This window comes from Bombina bombina, chromosome 1 (genome assembly GCF_027579735.1).
Source record: "Bombina bombina isolate aBomBom1 chromosome 1, aBomBom1.pri, whole genome shotgun sequence".
NCBI classification, from domain to species: domain Eukaryota; kingdom Metazoa; phylum Chordata; class Amphibia; order Anura; family Bombinatoridae; genus Bombina; species Bombina bombina.
In genome coordinates, this window is record NC_069499.1 from 549,886,917 (window position 1) to 549,906,695 (window position 19,779).

The 19,779-nt window shown below is 42.4% G+C and overlaps 1 protein-coding gene across 2 annotated transcripts in view; it reads left to right on the forward strand.

The window, feature by feature from the left end:
- Positions 1 to 19,779, forward strand: part of TRAK2 (trafficking kinesin protein 2) — a 274,016-nt gene that overhangs the window by 64,144 nt on the left and 190,093 nt on the right. The window contains exon 2 of one of the 2 annotated variants that reach the window (XM_053698700.1): positions 16,483 to 16,781. In XM_053698700.1, the coding sequence (XP_053554675.1) occupies positions 16,736 to 16,781 (46 nt within the window). In that variant the 5' untranslated portion in view covers positions 16,483 to 16,735. Of the gene's footprint in view, positions 1 to 15,707; positions 16,782 to 19,779 lie in introns of those variants that run through there. The other variant, XM_053698701.1, reaches the window with a different exon arrangement.

Sequence of the window (19,779 nt, forward strand, 5' to 3'; positions counted from 1 at the left end):
TCATCTTTCAAGGTTATCAGCAAACCAAATAAAGAAAGAGGCGTTTCTACGCTGTGTACAAGACCTCTTATTAATGGGGGTGATCCACCCAGTTCCGCGGACGGAACAAGGGCAAGGATTTTACTCAAATCTGTTTGTGGTTCCCAAGAAAGAGGGAACCTTCAGACCAATCTTGGACTTAAAGATATTAAACAAATTCCTAAGAGTTCCATCATTCAAAATGGAAACTATTCGAACCATCCTACCCATGATCCAAGAGGGTCAATACATGACCACTGTAGACTTAAAGGATGCCTACCTTCACATACCGATTCACAAAGATCATTATCGGTACCTAAGATTTGCCTTCCTAGACAGGCATTACCAGTTTGTAGCTCTTCCTTTTGGGTTAGCTACGGCCCCGAGAATCTTTACAAAAGTTCTGGGCTCTCTTCTGGCGGTACTAAGACCGCGAGGCATTGCGGTGGCTCCGTATCTAGACGACATTCTGATACAACCGTCAAGTTTTCAACTTGCCAGGTCTCACACAGAGATAGTTCTGGCGTTTCTGAGGTCGCATGGGTGGAAGGTGAACGTGGAAAAGAGTTCTCTATTACCACTCACAAGGGTTCCCTTCCTAGGGACTCTTATAGATTCTATAGAGATGAAAATTTACCTGACGGAGTCCAGGTTATTAAAGCTTCAAAATACTTGCCGTGCCCTTCATTCCATTCCACACCCGTCAGTAGCTCAGTGCATGGAAGCAATCGGCTTAATGGTTGCGGCAATGGACATAGTACCGTTTGCGCGCCTACATCTCAGACCACTGCAATTGTGCATGCTCAGTCAGTGGGATGGGGATTACTCAAATTTGTCCCCTCTACTAAATCTGGATCAAGAGACCAGAGATTCTCTTCTATGGTGGCTTTCTCGGTCCCATCTGTCCAAAGGGATGACTTTTCGCAGGCCAGATTGGACGATTGTAACAACAGACGCCAGCCTTCTAGGTTGGGGCGCAGTCTGGAATTCCCTGAAGGCTCAGGGATCATGGACTCGGGAGGAGAAACTCCTCCCAATAAATATTCTGGAGTTAAGAGCGATATTCAATGCTCTTCTAGCTTGGCCTCAGTTAGCAACTCTGAGGTTCATCAGATTTCAGTCGGACAACATCACGACTGTGGCTTACATCAACCATCAAGGGGGAACCAGGAGTTCCCTAGCGATGTTGGAAGTCTCAAAGATAATTTGCTGGGCAGATTCTCACTCTTGCCACCTGTCAGCGATCTACATCCCAGGCGTGGAGAACTGGGAGGCGGATTTTCTAAGTCGTCAGACTTTTCATCCGGGGGAGTGGGAACTTCATCCGGAGGTCTTCGATCAACTGATTCATCGTTGGGGCAAACCAGATCTGGATCTCATGGCGTCTCGCCAGAACGCCAAGCTTCCTTGTTACGGATCCAGATCCAGGGACCCGGGAGCGGTGCTGATAGATGCTCTGACAGCCCCTTGGGTCTTCAACATGGCTTATGTGTTTCCACCATTCCCGATGCTGCCTCGACTGATTGCCAAGATCAAACAGGAGAGAGCATCGGTGATTTTGGTAGCGCCTGCGTGGCCACGCAGGACCTGGTATGCAGACCTAGTGGACATGTCGTCCTGTCCACCATGGTCTATGCCTCTGAGGCAGGACCTTCTAATTCAGGGTCCTTTCAACCATCCAAATCTAATTTCTCTGAAACTGACTGCATGGAGATTGAACGCTTGATTCTATCAAAGCGTGGTTTCTCGGAGTCGGTTATTGATACCTTAATACAGGCTCGGAAACCTGTTACCAGAAAAATTTACCATAAAATATGGCGTAAATATTTATATTTGTGCGAATCCAAGAGTTACTCATGGAGTATGGTTAGGATTCCTAGGATATTGTCTTTTCTACAAGAGGGTTTAGAAAAGGGCTTATCTGCTAGTTCGTTAAAGGGACAGATTTCGGCTCTGTCTATTCTTCTACACAAACGTCTGGCAGAAGTTCCAGATGTTCAGGCTTTTTGTCAGGCTTTGACTAGGATTAAGCCTGTGTTTAAGTCTGTCGCTCCACCGTGGAGCTTAAACCTAGTTCTTAACGTTTTGCAAGGTGTTCCATTTGAACCCCTTCATTCCATTGATATCAAGCTGTTATCTTGGAAAGTTCTGTTTTTGATGGCTATTTCCTCGGCTCGAAGAGTCTCTGAGTTATCTGCCTTACATTGTGATCTCCTTATCTGATTTTTCATTCAGACAAGGTAGTTCTGCGTACTAAACCTGGGTTCTTACCTAAGGTAGTTTCTAACTGGAATATCAATCAAGAGATTGTTATTCCATCTTTGTGTCCTAATCCTTCTTCAAAGAAGGAACGACTTTTGCATAATCTGGACGTGGTCCGTGCCCTGAAGTTCTGTTTGCAGGCAACTAAAGATTTTCGTCAAACTTCTTCTCTGTTTGTCGTTTACTCTGGAAAGAGGAGAGGTCAAAAGGCTTCGGCTACCTCTCTCTCCTTTTGGCTTCATAGCATAATACGTTTAGCCTATGAGACTGCTGGACAGCAGCCTCCTGAAAGAATTACAGCTCATTCCACTAGAGCTGTGGCTTCCACCTGGGCCTTTAAGAATGAGGCCTCTGTTGAACAGATTTGCAAGGCTGCAACTTGGTCTTCACTTCACACTTTTTCAAAATTTTACAAATTTGCCACTTTTGCTTCTTCGGAGGCTATTTTTGGGAGAAAGGTTCTTCAGGCAGTGGTTCCTTCCGTTTAAAGTTCCTGCCTTGTCCCTCCCATCATCCGTGTACTTTTGCTTTGGTATTGGTATCCCATAAGTAATGGATGACCCGTGGACTGACTACACTTAACAAGAGAAAACATAATTTATGCTTACCTGATAAATTTATTTCTCTTGTAGTGTAGTCAGTCCACGGCCCGCCCTGTCTTTAAGGCAGGTTTAAATTTGGATTAAACTCCAGTCACCACTGCACCCTATGGTTTCTCCTTTCTCGTCTTGTTTCGGTCGAATGACTGGATATGACATGTGAGGGGAGGAGCTATATAGCAGCTCTGCTTGGGTGATCCTCTTGCAACTTCCTGTTGGGGAGGAGATATAATCCCATAAGTAATGGATGACCCGTGGACTGACTACACTACAAGAGAAATAAATTTATCAGGTAAGCATAAATTATGTTTTTTTACCCCTGCTAGCCTGTTTTATTTGCTTAATATTTCATGGACATACCACTTTAAGAGTAGGTTAAAGTTAATTTCAGATAGCCCCTCTTTCTGTTTAGATGTCTGTCAATAAAATCTGTGTGTTATGTGTCTAAAAGTAGCCCTTTATAGTTCATATTCTTTGCCTTTTGTGTCTTGAAAAATTACTTGGAGGCCCAAGAGTGACCTCTACTGTTCAGTTTGGGTTTTAGTTTTCTTATAGCATTAGACTTATTGAGGGTATGACATAGCTGAAATATGAGGCTAATCTTTGTGATATTCAGGCACTCTCTAAGCAGTCTCTAAGTTTCCCAAGATGTCCTATAGTGTTAACTATAATATGGGGATTTATGTTCAATGTCACAATTACTGATGTATGATCATGCTACTATTTGATCTGCCTGTGCTTTTGTTGTTTATTTACCTCAATATAAAATTGTATTAACATTTTTAATGGATGTATAAGAGATTTGTATATGTGATACAATATAACAGTGGGTAATGTATACTGCAGTGCTTGATAAACATAGGTGGCAAAGGTGTTTAGAAATAGGCCTTGGACTTTGGAAATGTGGTCTGGACCTGCTCCTTAGAAGAAGAGATGAGCAGGACTGACAACTGTATGTTTTCTCTTCATGCATTGTTCTTTGGCCAGGCGGCCACATCTTGTAATCATTCAGTAGTGCATTGCTGCTCCTGAGTAGGTCACACAAGCAGGGCATAATAGTATCATCTTTATTATTTAATTTGATAACACATTCTGCAGTGCTATACAAGTGTACAATAAATGACGAGAAGCTATTACTGCCAAATATTGCACAAAAAAAATCCCACTTTCTTAAAGGGCCATGATACCCAAATGTTGAAACACTTGAAAGTGATGCAGCATACCTGTAAAAAGCCGACTAGAAAATATCACCTGAACATCTTTATGTAAAAAAGAGAGATATTTCTCTTGTTAGGTGTATCCAGTCCACGGATCATCCATTACTTGTGGGATATTCTCCTTCCCAACAGGAAGTTGCAAGAGGATCAGCCACAGCAGAGCTGCTATATATCTCCTCCCCTAACTGCCATATCCAGTCATTCTCTTGCAAGCTCTCAACATAGCTGGAGGTAGTAAGAGGAAAGTGGTAAAATATAGTTAGTTTTTTCTTCAATCAAAAGTTTATTGTTTTTAAATGGTACCGGAGTGTACTATTTTATCTCAGGCAGCATTTAGAAGAAGAATCTGCCTGCGTTTTTCTATGATCTTAGCAGAAGTAACTAAGATCCACTGCTATTCTCACATATGTCTGAGGAGTGAGGTAACTTCAGAGGGAGAATGGCGTGCAGGGTATCCTGCAATAAGGTATGTGCAGTTTTAAGTTTTTCTAGGGATGGAATTTGCTAGAAAATGCTGCTGATACCGGATTAATGTAAGTTAAAGCCTAAATACAGTGATTTAATAGCGACTAGTATCAGGCTTGCTATCAGAGGTATATACTCTGATTAATGTGCAATATAAAACGTTTGCTGGCATGTTTAATCGTTTTTATATATGCTTTGGTGATAAAACTTATTGGGGCCTAGTTTTTTTCCACATGGCTTGGTTTATTTTTGCCTAGAAACAGTTTCCTGAGGCTTTCCACTGTTATAGTATAAAAGTTACAGTTGGTGCAGTTAAAATTACAAACTGTGACATTCAGCTTCCCTCAGCAGTCCCCTGCATGCTATAGGACATCTCTGAAGGGCTCAAAAGGCTTCAAAAGTAGGAGCTGTGGCAGTTGTTATGACTGTTTAAAAAACATATTTTTTGTTTTGTTAATCTGTTTTTTGTATTAAGGGGTTAATCATCCATTTGCAAGTGGGTGCAATGCTCTGCTAACTTGTTACATACACTGTAAAAATTTTGTTAGTTTAACTGCCTTTTTTCACTGTTATTTCAAATTTTGGCAAAATTTGTTTCTCTTAAAGGCACAGTAACGTTTTTTTATATTGCTTGTTAACTTGATTTAAAGTGTTTTCCAAGCTTGCTAGTCTCATTGCTAGTCTGTATAAACATGTCTGACATAGAGGAAACTCCTTGTTCATTATGTTTAAAAGCCATGGTGGAACCCCATAGGAGAATGTGAACTAAATGTATTGATTTCACTTTAAACAATAAAGATCAGTTGTTATCTTTAAAAGAATTATCACCAGAGGATTCTGACGAGGGGGAAGTTATGCCGACTAACTCTCCCCACGTGTCGGACCCTTTGACTCCCGCTCAAGGGACTCACGCTAAAATGGCGCCAAGTACATAAAAGACGCCCATAGCGATTACTTTGCAGGACATGGCGGCAATCATGGATAATACCCTGTCAGCGGTATTAGCCAGATTGCCTGAATTCAGAGGAAAGCGCTTTAGCTCTGGGGTTAGACGTAATACAGAGCGCGCAGATGTTTTACGGCCCATGTCTGATACTGCGTCACAATATGCAGAAGCTGAGGAAGAGCTTCAGTCTGTGGGTGACGTCTCTGACTCGGGGAAACCTGATTCAGATATGTCTACTTTTAAATTTAAGCTTGAGAACCTCCGGGTGTTGCTTGGAGAGGTTTTAGCTGCTCTGAATGACTGTGACACAATTGCAGTGCCAGAGAAATTGTGTAGACTGGATAAATACTACGCGGTGCCGGTGTGTACTGACGTTTTTCCAATACCTAAAAGGTTTACAGAAATTATTACTAAGGAGTGGGACAGACCCGGTGTGCCGTTTTCCCCCCCTCCTATTTTTAGAAAAATGTTTCCAATAGACGCCACCACACGGGACTTATGGCAGACGGTCCCTAAGGTGGAGGGAGCAGTTTCTACTTTAGCAAAGCGTTCCACTATCCCTGTCGAGGACAGTTGTGCTTTTTCAGATCCAATGGATGAAAAATTAGAAGGTTACCTTAAGAAAATGTTTATTCAACAAGGTTTTATCCTGCAGCCCCTTGCATGCATTGCTCCTGTCACTGCTGCTGCGGCGTTGTGGTTTGAGTCTCTGGAAGAGGCCTTTCAGACAGCTACTCCATTGACTGAAATACTTGACAAGCTTAGAACACTTAAGCTAGCTAATTCTTTTGTTTCTCCAACATAGGTGTGTCCGGTCCACGGCGTCATCCTTACTTGTGGGATATTCTCTTCCCCAACAGGAAATGGCAAAGAGCCCAGCAAAGCTGGTCACATGATCCCTCCTAGGCTCCGCCTTCCCCAGTCATTCTCTTTGCCGTTGTACAGGCAACATCTCCACGGAGATGGCTTAGAGTTTTTTGGTGTTTTTAAATGTAGTTTTTATTCTTCAATCAAGAGTTTGTTATTTTAAAATAGTGCTGGTATGTACTATTTACTCTGAAACAGGAAAGAGATGAAGATTTCTGTTTGTAAGAGGAAAATGATTTTAGCAACCGTTACTAAAATCGATGGCTGTTTCCACACAGGACTGTTGAGAGGAATTAACTTCAGTTGGGGGAAACAGTGAGCAGACTTTTGCTGCTTGAGGTATGACACATTTCTAACAAGACTCGGTAATGCTGGAAGCTGTCATTTTCCCTATGGGAACCGGTAAGCCATTTTCTTAGTTTAAGTAAAAGAATAAAGGGCTTCATTAGGGCTTAAAAAACTGGTAGACATTTTTCTGGGCTAAAACGATTACTTTACTAAGTATATTTGGCAGATTATTACTTTTAATAGTTGTTAAATCTTGGGGATTGTTTTAATAAAAACGGCAGGCACTGTATTGGACACCTTTTTCACTGGGGGCCTTTTCTAGTCATAGACAGAGCCTCATTTTCGCGCCTCTAATGCGCAGTTGTTTTTGGAAAGCATGGCATGCAGATGCATGTGTGAGGAGCTAAGAACCACTGAAAAAGCTTATAGAAGGCATCATTTGGTATCGTATTCCCCTCTGGGCTTGGTTGGGTCTCAGCAAAGCAGATACCTGGGACTGTATAGGGGTTAAATGTAAAAACGGCTCCGGTTCCGTTATTTTAAGGGTTAAAGCTTTCAAATTTGGTGTGCAATACTTTTAAGGCTTTAAGTTTGTGGTGAAATTTGAACAATTCCTTCATACTTTTTCACATATTCAGTAATAAAGTGTGTTCAGTTTGAAATTTAAAGGGACAGTAACGGTTTTATTGTAAAACGTTTTTTGTGCTTTGTTGACAAGTTTAAGCCTGTTTAACATGTCTGAACCATCAGATAACGATGTTCTATATGTATGAAAGCCAATGTGTCTCCCCATTTAAATATATGTGATATATTTGTGTCATAATGTCCAAACAAAGTAGGGATAATAATGCCATAGATATGATATTGCCAAGATGATTCCTCTAATGAGGGGAGTAAGCATGGTACTGCATCATCCCCTTCTGTGTCTACACCAGTTTTGCCCACACAAGAGACCCCTAGTACATCTAGTGCGCCAATACTTATTACCATACAACAATTAATGGCTGTAATGGATAATTCTATTGCATGCATTTTTTTCCAAAATGCCTACTTATCAGAGAAAGCGTGATTGCTCTGTTTTAAACACTGAAGAGCAAGAGGACGCTGATGATATCTGTTCTGACATACCCTCACACCTATCTGAAGGGGCCAGGAGGGAGGTTTTGTCTGAGGGAGAAATTTCAGATTCAGGGAAAATTTCTCAACAAGCAGAACCTGATATTGTAACTTTTAAATTTAAATTTCAACATCTCCACGCACTACTTAAGGAGGTATTATCTACTCTGGATGATTGTGACAATTTGGTCATTCCAGAGAAATTAGGTAAGATGGACAAGTTCCTAGAGGTTCCGGTGCCCCCCGATGTTTTTCCTATACCCAAGCGGGTGGCGGACATAGTAAATAAGGAGTGGGAAAGGCCCGGCATACCTTTTGTCCTCCCCCTATATTTAAGAAATTAGTTCCTATAGTCGACCCCAGAAAGGACTTATAGCATACAGTCCCCAAGGTCGAGGGGGCGGTTTCTACTCTAAACAAACGCACTTCTATTCATATAGAAGATAGTTGTGCTTTCAAGATCCTATGGATTAAAGGTTAGAGGGTTTGCTTAAAAAGATGTTTGTTCAGCAAGGTTACCTTCTACAACCAATTTCATGCATTGTTCCTGTCACTACAGCTGCGTGTTTCTGGTTCGAAGAACTAGAAAAGTCGCTCAATAAAGAATCTTCGTACGAGGAGGTTTTGGACAGAGTTCAAGCTCTTAAATTGGCTAACTCTTTTTTATTTTAGATGCCGCTTTGCAATTAGCTAGATTAGCGGCGAATAATTCAGGGTTTGCTATCGTGGCGCGCAGAGCGCTTTTGCTTAACATCCCTTTCAAGGGTAAAACACTGTTTGGCCCTGACTTGAAAGAGATTATTTCAGACATCACTGGGGGAAAGGGCCACGCCCTTCCTCTGGATAGGTCTTTTAAGGCTAAAAAGAAGCCAAATTTTCGTCCCTTTCGCAGAAACGGACCAGCCTCAAATTCTACACCCTCTAAGCAAGAGGGTAATACTTCTCAAACCAAGCCAGCCTGGAGGCCGATGCAAGGCTGGAACAAGGGTAAGCAGGTCAAGTCACCTGCCACTGCTACCAAAACAGCATGAAGTGTTGGCCCCCGATCTGGGAAGGATCTGGTGGGGGGCAGACTTTCTCTCTTTGCTCAGGCTGGGGCAAGAGATGTTCAGGATCCTTGGGCGCTAGAAATAGTTTCTCAAGGTTATCTCCTGGAATTCAGGGAACTACCCCCAAGGGGAAGGTTCCACGGGTCTCAATTATCTTCGAACAGGCATTCTTACACTGTGTAGAAGACCTGTTAAGCATGGGAGTGATTCATCCTGTTCCATTAGGAGAACAAGGGATGGGTTTTTACTCCAACCTGTTCATAATTCCCAAAAAAGAGGGAACATTCAGACCTATTTTAGATCTCAAGATTCTAAACAAGTTCTAAGGGTTTCATCATTCAAAATGGAAACCATTCGAACGATCCTCCCTACCATCCAGGAAGGTCAATTCATGACCACGGGGGACTTAAAGGATGCGTACCTACGTATTCCTATCCACAAGGAACATTTTCGGTTCCTAAGGTTCGCCTTTCTGGACAAGCATTACCTGTGGCACTTCCATTCGGATTAGCCACTGCTCCAAGGATTTTCACAAGGGTACTAGGGTCCCTTCTAGCGGTGCTAAGACCAAGGGGCATTGCAGTAGTACCTGACTTGGACGACATCCTGATTCAAGTGTCGTCTCTGTCAAAAGCAAGGGCTCATACGGACATTGTCCTAGCCTTTCTCAGATCTCACAGGTGGAAAGTGAACATAGAAAAAAGTTCTCTGTCCCCGTCAACAAGAGTTCCCTTCTTGGGAACAATAATATTTTCCTTAGAAATGAAGGTTTTTCTGACAGAGGCCAGAAAATCAAAACTTCTAAGCTCTTGTCAGGTACTTCATTCTGTTCTTCTTCCTTCCATAGCGCAGTCCATGGAAGTAATAGGGTTGATGGTTGCGGCAATTGACATAGTTCCTTTTGCACGAATTCATCTAAGACCATTGCACCTGGGCATGCTCAGACAGTGGAATGGGGATTATACAGACTTGTCTCCGACGATACAAGTAGATCAAATAACCAGAGATTCACTCCGTTGGTGGCTGACCCTGGACAACCTGTCACAGGGAATGAGCTTCCGCAGACCAGAATAGGTCATTGTCACGACCGACGCCAGTCTGGTGGGCTGGGGCGCGGTCTGGGAACCCCTGAAAACTCAGGGTCTATGGTTTCGGGAAGACTCTCTTCTCCCGATAAACATAATGGAACTGAGAGTGATATTCAATGCTCTCAAGGCTTGGCCTCGACTAGCAAAGGCCAAATTCATAAGGTTTCAATCAGTCATCATGACGACTGTTACATATATCAACCATTAGGGGGTAACAAGGAGTTCCCTGGCGATGGAGGAGCATCCGGGGGAGTGGGAACTCCATCTGGAAATCTTTGCCCAAATAACTCAATTATGGGGCATTCCAGACTTGGTTCTGATGGCCTCTCGTCAGAACTTCATGGTCCCTTGTTACGGGTCCAAATCCAGGGATCCCAAGGCGACTCTATTGGATACAATAGTAGCACCTTGGATCTTCAACCTAGCTTATGTATTCCCACCGTTTCCTCTCATTCCCAGGCTGGTAGCCAGGATCAATCTGGAGAGGGCTTCGGTGACCTTGATAGTTCCTGTGTGGCCACGCAGGACTTGGTATGCAGACCTGGTGAATGTGTCATCGGCTCCACCATGGAAGCTACCTTTGAGACAGGACCTTCTTATTCAGGGTCCATTCGAACATCCGAATCTGGTTTTCCTCCAACTGACTGCTTGGAGTTTGAACGCTTGATTTTATCAAAGCGTGGGTTTTCAGATTCTGTAATAGATACTCTTATTCAGGCTAGAAAGCCTGTAACTAGAAAAATTTACCATAATATATGGAAAAAATATATCTGTTGGTGTGAATCTAAAGGATTCCCATGGAACAAGATAAAAATTCCTAAGATTCTTTCCTTTCTACAAGAAGGTTTGGAGAAAGGATTTTCTGCGAGTTCTCTGAAGGGACAGATCTCTGCTTTATCTGTTTTACTTCACAAAAGGCTGGCAGCTGTGCCAGACGTTTAAGCGTTTGTTCAGGCTCTGGTTAGAATCAAGCCTGTTTACAGACCTTTGACTCTTCCCTGGAATCTTAATCTAGTTCTTTCAGTTCTTCAAGGGGTTCCGTTTGAACCCTTACATTCCATAGATATTAAGTTATTATCTTGGAAAGTTTTGTTTTAGGTTGCAATTTCTTCCGCTAGAAGAGTTTCTGAGTTATCTGCTCTGCAGTGTTCTCCGCCCTATCTGGTCCATGCAGATAAGGTGGTTTTTACGTACTGAGCCTGGTTTTCTTCCGAAGGTTGTTTCCAACAAAAATATTAACCAGGAGATAGTTGTACCCTCTTTGTGTCCGAATCCAGTTTCATAGAAGGAACGTTTGTTACACAATTTGGACGTTGTCCGTGCTCTAAAATTCTATTTAGATGCTACAAAGGATTTCAGACAAACATCTTCCTTGTTTGTTGTTTATTCTGGTAAAAGGAGAGGTAAAAAAGCAACTTCTACCTCTCTATCTTTTTGGCTTAAAAGCATCATCAGATTGGCTTATGAGACTGCCGGACGGCAGCCTCCTGAAAGAATCACAGCTCATTCCACTAGGGCCGTGGCTTCCACATGGGCCTTTAAGAACGAGGCTTCTGTTGATCAGATATGTAAGGCAGCGACTTGGTCTTCACTGCACACTTTTACCAAATTTTACAAATTTGATACTTTTGCTTCTTCTGAGGCTATTTTTGGGAGAAAGGTTTTGCAAACCGTGGTGCCTTCCATCTAGGTGACCTGATTTGCTCCCTCCCATCATCCGTGTCCTAAAGCTTTGGTATTGGTTCCCACAAGTAAGGATGACGCCGTGGACCGGACACACCTATGTTGGAGAAAACAGAATTTATGTTTACCTGATAAATTACTTTCTCCAACGGTGTGTCCGGTCCACGGCCCGCCCTGGTTTTTTAATCAGGTCTGATGATTTATTTTCTTTAACTACAGTCACCACGGTATCATATGATTTCTCCTATGCAAATATTCCTCCTTTACGTCGGTCGAATGACTGGGGAAGGCGGAGCCTAGGAGGGATCATGTGACCAGCTTTGCTGGGCTCTTTGCCATTTCCTGTTGGGGAAGAGAATATCCCACAAGTAAGGATGACGCCGTGGACCGGACACACCGTTGGAGAAAGTAATTTATCAGGTAAACATAAATTCTGTTTTCTGATGCCATTGTTCATTTGACTAAACTAACGGCTAAGAATTCTGGATTCGCCATCTAGGCGCGTAGGGCGCTATGGCTTAAATCTTGGTCAGCTGACGTGACTTCAAAGTCTAAATTACTTAACATTCCCTTCAAGGGGCAGACCCTATTTGGGCCTGGTTTGAAGGAAATTATTGCTGACATTACTGGAGGTAAGGGTCATACCCTTCCTCAGGACAGGGCCAAATCAAGGGCCAAACAGTCTAATTTTCGTGCCTTTCGAAACTTCAAGGCAGGTGCAGCATCAACTTCCTCTGCTACAAAACAAGAGGGAACTTTTGCGCAATCCAAGCCGGCCTGGAAATCTAACCAGGCCTGGAGCAAAGGCAAGCAGGCTAGAAAGCCTGCTGCTGCCTCTAAGACAGCATGAAGGAACGGCCCCCTATCCGGCAAAAAGAAAAACGGATCTAGTAGGGGGCAGACTTTCTCTCTTCGCCCAGGCGTGGGCAAGAGATGTTCAGGATCCCTGGGCGTTGGAGATCATATCTCAGGGATATCTTCTGGACTTCAAAGCTTCCCCCCCACAAGGGAGATTTCACCTTTCGAGATTATCTGTAAACCAGATAAAGAAAGAGGCATTCTTACGCTGTGTGCAAGACCTCCTAATAATGGGAGTGATCCATCCAGTTCCACAGATGGAACAAGGACAGGGATTTTATTCAAATCTGTTTGTGGTTCCCAAAAAAGAGGGAACCTTCAGACCAATTTTGGATCTAAAGATCTTAAACAAATTCCTCAGAGTTCCATCGTTCAAAATGGAAACTATTCGGACAATCCTACCTATGATCCAGGAGGGTCAGTACATGACCACAGTGGATTTGAAGGATGCTTACCTTCACATACCGATTCACAAAGATCATCATCGGTTCCTAAGGTTTGCCTTTCTAGACAGGCATTACCAGTTTGTGGCTCTTCCCTTCGGGTTAGCTACAGCCCCAAGAATTTTTACAAAGGTTCTGGGGTCTCTTCTTGCGGCCCTAAGACCACGGGGCATAGCAGTGGCCCCTTATCTAGACGACATCCTGATACAGGCGTCAAACTTCCAAATTGCCAAATCTCATACGGACATAGTGTTGGCATTTCTGAGGTCGCATGGGTGGAAAGTGAACGAGGGAAAGAGTTCTCTATCACCCCTCACAAGGGTTTCCTTCCTAGGAACTCTGATAGATTCTGTAGAAATGAAAATTTACCTGGCGGAGTCCAGGTTATCAAACCTTCTAAATTCCTGCCGTGTTCTTCACTACATTCCGCGCCCTTCGGTGGCTCAGTGCATGGAAGTGATCGGCTTAATGGTAGCGGCAATGGACATAGTGCCATTTGCGCGCCTACATCTCAGACCGCTGCAGTTATGCATCCTCAGTCAGTGGATTGGGGATTACACAGATTTGTCCCCTCTGCTAAATATGGATCAAGAGACCAGAGATTCTCTTCTCTGGTGGCTATCTCGGGTCCATCTGTCCAAAGGTATGACCTTTCGCAGGCCAGATTGGACAATTGTAACAACATATGCCAGCCTTCTAGGTTGGGGTGCAGTCTGGAATTCCCTGAAGGCTCAGGGATCGTGGACTCAGGAGGAGAAACTCCTCCCAATAAATATTCTGGAGTTAAGAGCAATATTCAATGCTCTTCTAGCTTGGCCTCAGTTAGCAACCCTGAGGTTCATCAGATTTCAGTCGGACGACTGTGGCTTACATCAACCATCAAGGGGGGTCCAGGAGCTCCCTAGCGATGTTAGAAGTCTCCAAGATAATTCGCTGGGCAGAGACTCACTCTTGCAATCTATCAGCGATCCATATCCCAGGTGTAGAGAACTGGGAGGCGGATTTTCTAAGTCGTCAGACTTTTCATCCGGGGGAGTGGGAACTCCATCCGGAGGTGTTTGCTCAATTGGTTCATCGTTGGGGCACACCAGAATTGGATCTCATGGCGTCTCGCCAGAACGCCAAGCTTCCTTGTTACGGATCCAGGTCCAGGGACCCAGAAGCGACGCTGATAGATGCTCTAGCAGCACCGTGGTTCTTCAACCTGGCTTATGTGTTTCCACCGTTTCCTCTGCTCCCTCGACTGATTGCCAAAATGAAACAGGAGAGAGCATCGGTGATCTTGATCGCGCCTGCGTGGCCACGCAGGACCTGGTATGCAGACCTGGTGGACATGTCATCCTTTCCACCTTGGCCTCTGCCTCTGAGACAAGACCTTCTACTACAAGGTCCTTTCAATCATCCAAATCTAATTTCTCTGAGACTGACTGCCTGGAGATTTAACGCTTGATTTTATCAAGGCGTGGCTTCTCCGAGTCAGTCATTGATACCTTAATACAGGCACGAAAGCCTGTAACCAGGAAAATCTACCATAAGATATGGCGCAAATATCTTCATTGGTGTGAATCCAAGAATTACTCATGGAGTAAGGTTAGGATTCCTAGGATATTGTCCTTTCTCAAAGAGGGTTTGGATAAAGGATTATCAGCTAGTTCTTTAAAGGGACAGATTTCTGCTCTGTCTATCCTTTTGCACAAGCGTCTGGCAGAGGTTCCAGATGTCCAGGCATTTTGTCAGGCTTTGGTTAGAATTGTTTAAACCTGTTGCTCCTCCATGGAGCTTAAACTTGGTTCTTAAGGTTGTTCAAGGAGTTCCGTTTGAACCCCTTCATTCCATTGATATCAAACTTTTATCTTGGAAAGTTCTGTTTTTGATGGCTATTTCCTCGGCTCGTAGAGTCTGAGTTATCAGCTTTACAATGTGATTCTCCTTATCTGATTTTCCATACAGATAAAGTAGTTCTGCGTACAAAACCTGGGTTTTTACCTAAGGTAGTTTCCGACAAGAATATCAATCAAGAGATTGTTGTTCCATCATTGTGTCCTAATCCTTCTTCAAAGAAGGAACATCTTTTACATAATTTGGACGTAGTCCGTGCTTTAAAGTTTAACTTACAAGCGACTAAAGATTTTCGTCAAACATCTTCCCTGTTTGTTGTTTACTCTGGACAGAGGAGAGGTCAAAAGGCTTCGGCAACCTCTCTTTCTTTTTGGCTTCGGAGCGTAATACGCTTAGCCTATGAGACTGCTGGACAGCAGCCCCCTGAAAGGATTACAGCTCATTCTACTAGAGCTGTGGCTTCCACCTGGGCCTTTAAAAATGAGGCTTCTGTTGAACAGATTTGCAAAGCGGCGACTTGGTCTTCGCGTCATACCTTTTCAAAATTTTACAAATTTGATACTTTTGCTTCTTCGGAGGCTATTTTTGGGAGAAAGGTTCTACAGGCAGTGGTCCCTTCCGTTTAAGTACCTGCCTTGTCCCTCCCTTCATCCGTGTACTTTAGCTTTGGTATTGGTATCCCACAAGTAATGGATGATCAGTGGACTGGATACACCTAACAAGAGAAAACATAATTTATGCTTACCTAATAAATTTATTTCTCTTGTGGTGTATCCAGTCCACGGCCCGCCCTGTCCTTTTAAGGCAGGTCTAAATTTTAAACTACAGTCACCACTGCACCCTATGGTTTCTCCTTTCTCGGCTAGTTTCGGTCGAATGACTGGATATGGCAGTTAGGGGAGGAGCTATATAGCAGCTCTGCTGTGGGTGATCCTCTTGCAACTTCCTGTTGGGAAGGAGAATATCCCACAAGTAATGGATGATCCGTGGACTGGATACACCACAAGAGAAATAAATTTATCAGGTAAGCATAAATTATGTTTTTTCCTTAAAATGTCCTAAGTATTCAAACCCCATTGCAAAGGACATTAAGCAGCAAATCCAGTATGCCTGTCCCGGGACAGCCAAGGGAGTGAGCCTCGTGCACACATGTTATTTCCCGATTCAGTTTAAGGAAGTTTACTATGAAATCTCATGAGTTAAATCAAATCTCATGAGATCACAGTAAAAGAGTTCATGACCTCAGCACTGTTGATGCTGATTGGCTGCTGTTCATTTCTTCATTTTTTTTTTTTTTTTTATATATTTTTTTTTTTTTACCTGCAGCTGGACAGTAACTTAAAGAAGTTTTTACACAGGACTTACTCTGCTGAGCTGAGGAAATTGTGAGGTCAAATATCTTCCTTTTTTACATAGAGGTGTTCAGGTGATATTTTCCTGTCAGCTTTTTACAGTTATACTGCATCAGTTTCAAGTGATTTAGCATATGAGTATTATGTCCCTTTAAGTCGGTGTACTCCAATACTAACTATTAAAGAGACCTGGGTAGACAGTGTAGGTTGCCATTCCACTAAATGGATGTCTCTTCTTCAGATGGAATTTGACTTGTTACATGTTGTATGCCGCTGCTTTCTGAATGGCACTAAAATGACAATTTCTGTTGCACTGTAGTTTATTTCTCTTAGCATGCTTTCATAGCTTTCTGTTTTTTATTTGTTTTGTTTTTTTGTTCTTTTCTCCAAAGGTAAAATGTCACAAACCGTTTTAGAAAGGTGATTAGATGATATTATTCTCATCATGGTCCAAAGATCTGAGGAGCATCTGAATTCTGTGCATCTGTGGGGGCGATTGTTTGCAAAACCAAAGAAGACCTCCGATAAAAAGGAGGCCGGAAAAGTAACAAGGGATAACCCAAGAGAGTCATTTGTAATTAAAGCACAAAAGTAGCCGCGGAACTTCTGTCTATCAGTAAACACCAGAAACGTGAAGATAAACTCATGAGTGTCAGCCACTGCAACCCCACACAACGAAGCAGTGAACGTGGTACGTAACACCGGCTTTTGTGGACACGGTAATCTCTTCAAATGACGTTTTTATATAGTGTTCAGATTGGCAGAAAGTAAATACTTAAAATGTGTTATGCGTATACATTCTACTAGCTGTTTTAGCATAACTAATATATAACACTGCTATTCCAGTCAAGGTACAATACAAATAAAAGCGCGTTACTATTATATGAAAAATATTAAGATGAAGCTATTATAAAGAGGCATAAAATGCAAAAAGCTTTAAACTGTAAAGTAAAAGTATAAGATATATCAGCATTCGGGTACTGCATTGCAAAAGATCTGCATGCAGATCTACTCCAAACTTTATTTTCTTTTTTTAAAAAGACGGCACCTTTACTAGCCAGTCCCCAGCTTTGCATAACCAGCATTGTTATATTAATATACTTACTTTTATAACCTTTAAACCTCTAAGCCCATGCAGGCTGCCTTTATTTTAGTGCATTTGTATAGTTTTTTCACAGCAAGACACTGCTAGTTCATCTGTGCCATATAGATAATATTGTGCTTACTCCTGTGGAGTTATACATAAATCAGCACTAATTGGCTAAAATTCAAGTCTGTAAATAGCTCGGAGATAAGGGGGTAGTTTGCACAGGCTTAGATACAAAGTAATCACAGAAGTAAAAGTATATTAATATAACTGTTGGTTATGCAAAACTAGGGAATGGGTAATAAAGGGATTATCTATCTTTTTACACAATAAAAATGGTCAAGGAGACTGTCCATTTTTGCTTTCTTAGTAAAAAATAAATAAATCTTGTGTATTTACCTCTCTCCTTTGCTGTGCCTATGTAGGAACAAATATAAATGAACCTCTGTGCTGATTAAGTAATCAGTGTTTTCTTCTACTAGATATGACAAATCCACGGATTCATCCTTTACTTGTGGGATATTATCCTCCTGCTATCAGGAAGTGGCAAAGAGCACCACAGCAGAGCTGTCTATATAGCTCCTCCCTTGACTCCACCATCCAGTCATTCTCTTTGCCTATACTAAGTAATAGGAAGGGTAAAGTGAAAGTGGTGATAAAATGATAGTTTTTATTTTCTTTAAGCAAGACTTTATTTTAAATGGTCCTGGTGAGTGCTATTTCTCTTGTGGTGTATCCAGTCCACGGTTCATCCATTACTTGTGGGATATTCTCCTTCCCAACAGGAAGCTGCAAGAGGACACCCACAGCAGAGCTGTCTATATAGCTCCTCCCCTAACTGCCACTACCAGTCATTCTCTTGCAGCTCTCGACAAGAAAGGAAGTATCAAGAGATATGTGGTGATAGTGTAGTTTATCTTCAATCAAAAGTTTGTTATTTTTAAATGGTACCGGCGTTGTACTGTTTTTACCTCAGGCAGAAATTAGAAGAAGAGTTCTGCCAGAGGTTTTTAATGATCTTAGCAGGTTGTAACTAAGGTCCACTGCCGTTCTCACACATAACTGAAGAGTATGGGAAAACTTCAGCTGGGGGAATGGCCTGCAGAATTACCTGCACTGAGGTATGTTCAGTATATTTTTTTCTAGAGAGATGAATAACTAGAAAATGCTGACAGTGCCTGATATAATTAAGGTAAGCCTGATAACAGTGATTTAACAAACGACTGGGATCATGCTTGCAGTAAAGGGTAATATTCATGTTACTTGCTCTTATTACTTAGTATGGAAAACGTTTGCATGATATATAAAAAACGTTTTTTACTGAGGGTGATAAATCTTTATTTGGGGCCTAGTTTTTCACATGGCTTACTAGATTTCTCCTTGGAATAGTTATTTAAGGCCCTTTCAGTTTGAGTGCATGGTGGGAGGGGCCTATTTTCGCGCTCTAATTGCGCAGTTGTTTATACAGTCTGAGACATCCAGCTTCCCTGAAGGAGTTCCCTGACATATAGGACCTCTGTAAAGGGTTTTTGTGCCTACAAAAGTCGTTTTATGGGCAGGTAGGAGCCACAGTAGAGCTGTGGCAGTCTGCTTGTGACTGTTTATAACGGTTTTACCGTTTTTCAAATTCGTTTTTGAGACTGAGGGGTTAATCATCCATTTGCAAGTGGGTGCAATGCTACTTTAGTCTATTATACACACTGTAAAAATTTCGTAGAGTTTACTGCTTTTTTTCACTGTATTTGCAGTTTATGTGTTTGTTTTTTTCCTTAAAGGCACAGTACCGTTTTTTATATTCTGCTTTTTCACATTTATTAAAGTGTTTTCCAAGCTTGCTGGTCTCATTACTAGTCTGTTAAACATGTCTGACATAGAGGAATCTCCTTGTTCATTATGTTTAGAAGCCATTGTGGAACCCCCTTTTTAGAATGTGTACCAAATGCACTGATCTTACTATAAATTTTAAAGACCATATTCTGGCTTTAAAAGATTTATCGCCAGAGGAAATTGACAAGGTGGAAGTTATGCCGACTAACTCTCCCCACGTGTCAGAACCTATAACTCCCGCTCAGGGGCGCCAAGTACATTTAGCGCGCCCGTTGCGTATACTTTATAAGACATGGCGGCAGTTATGAATCATACCCTTACAGAGGTATTGTCCAAACTGCCAGGGTTACAAGGAAAGCGAGACAGCTCTGGGGCTAGAACAAATACAGAGCTCTCTGACGCTTTAGTAGCTATGTCTGATATAACCTCACAATGTGCAGAAGCCGAAGCAGGAGAGCTTCTATCTGTGGGTGATTTTTCTGATTCAGGGAAGACACTTCAACCTGATTCTGATATGTCTACATTTAAATTTAAGCTTGAACACCTCCGCATATTGCTCAGGGAGGTTTTAGCAACTCTGGATGACTGTGACGCCATTGTAGTCCCAGAGAAATTGTGTAAAATGGACAAATACTGTGCAGTGCCTGTTTACACTGATGTTTTTCCAATCCCTAAGAGGTTTTCAGAAATTATTACTAAGGAATGGGATAGGCCAGGTGTACCGTTCTCTCCCCCTCCTGTTTTTAAACAAGATGTTCCCTATAGATGCCGCTAC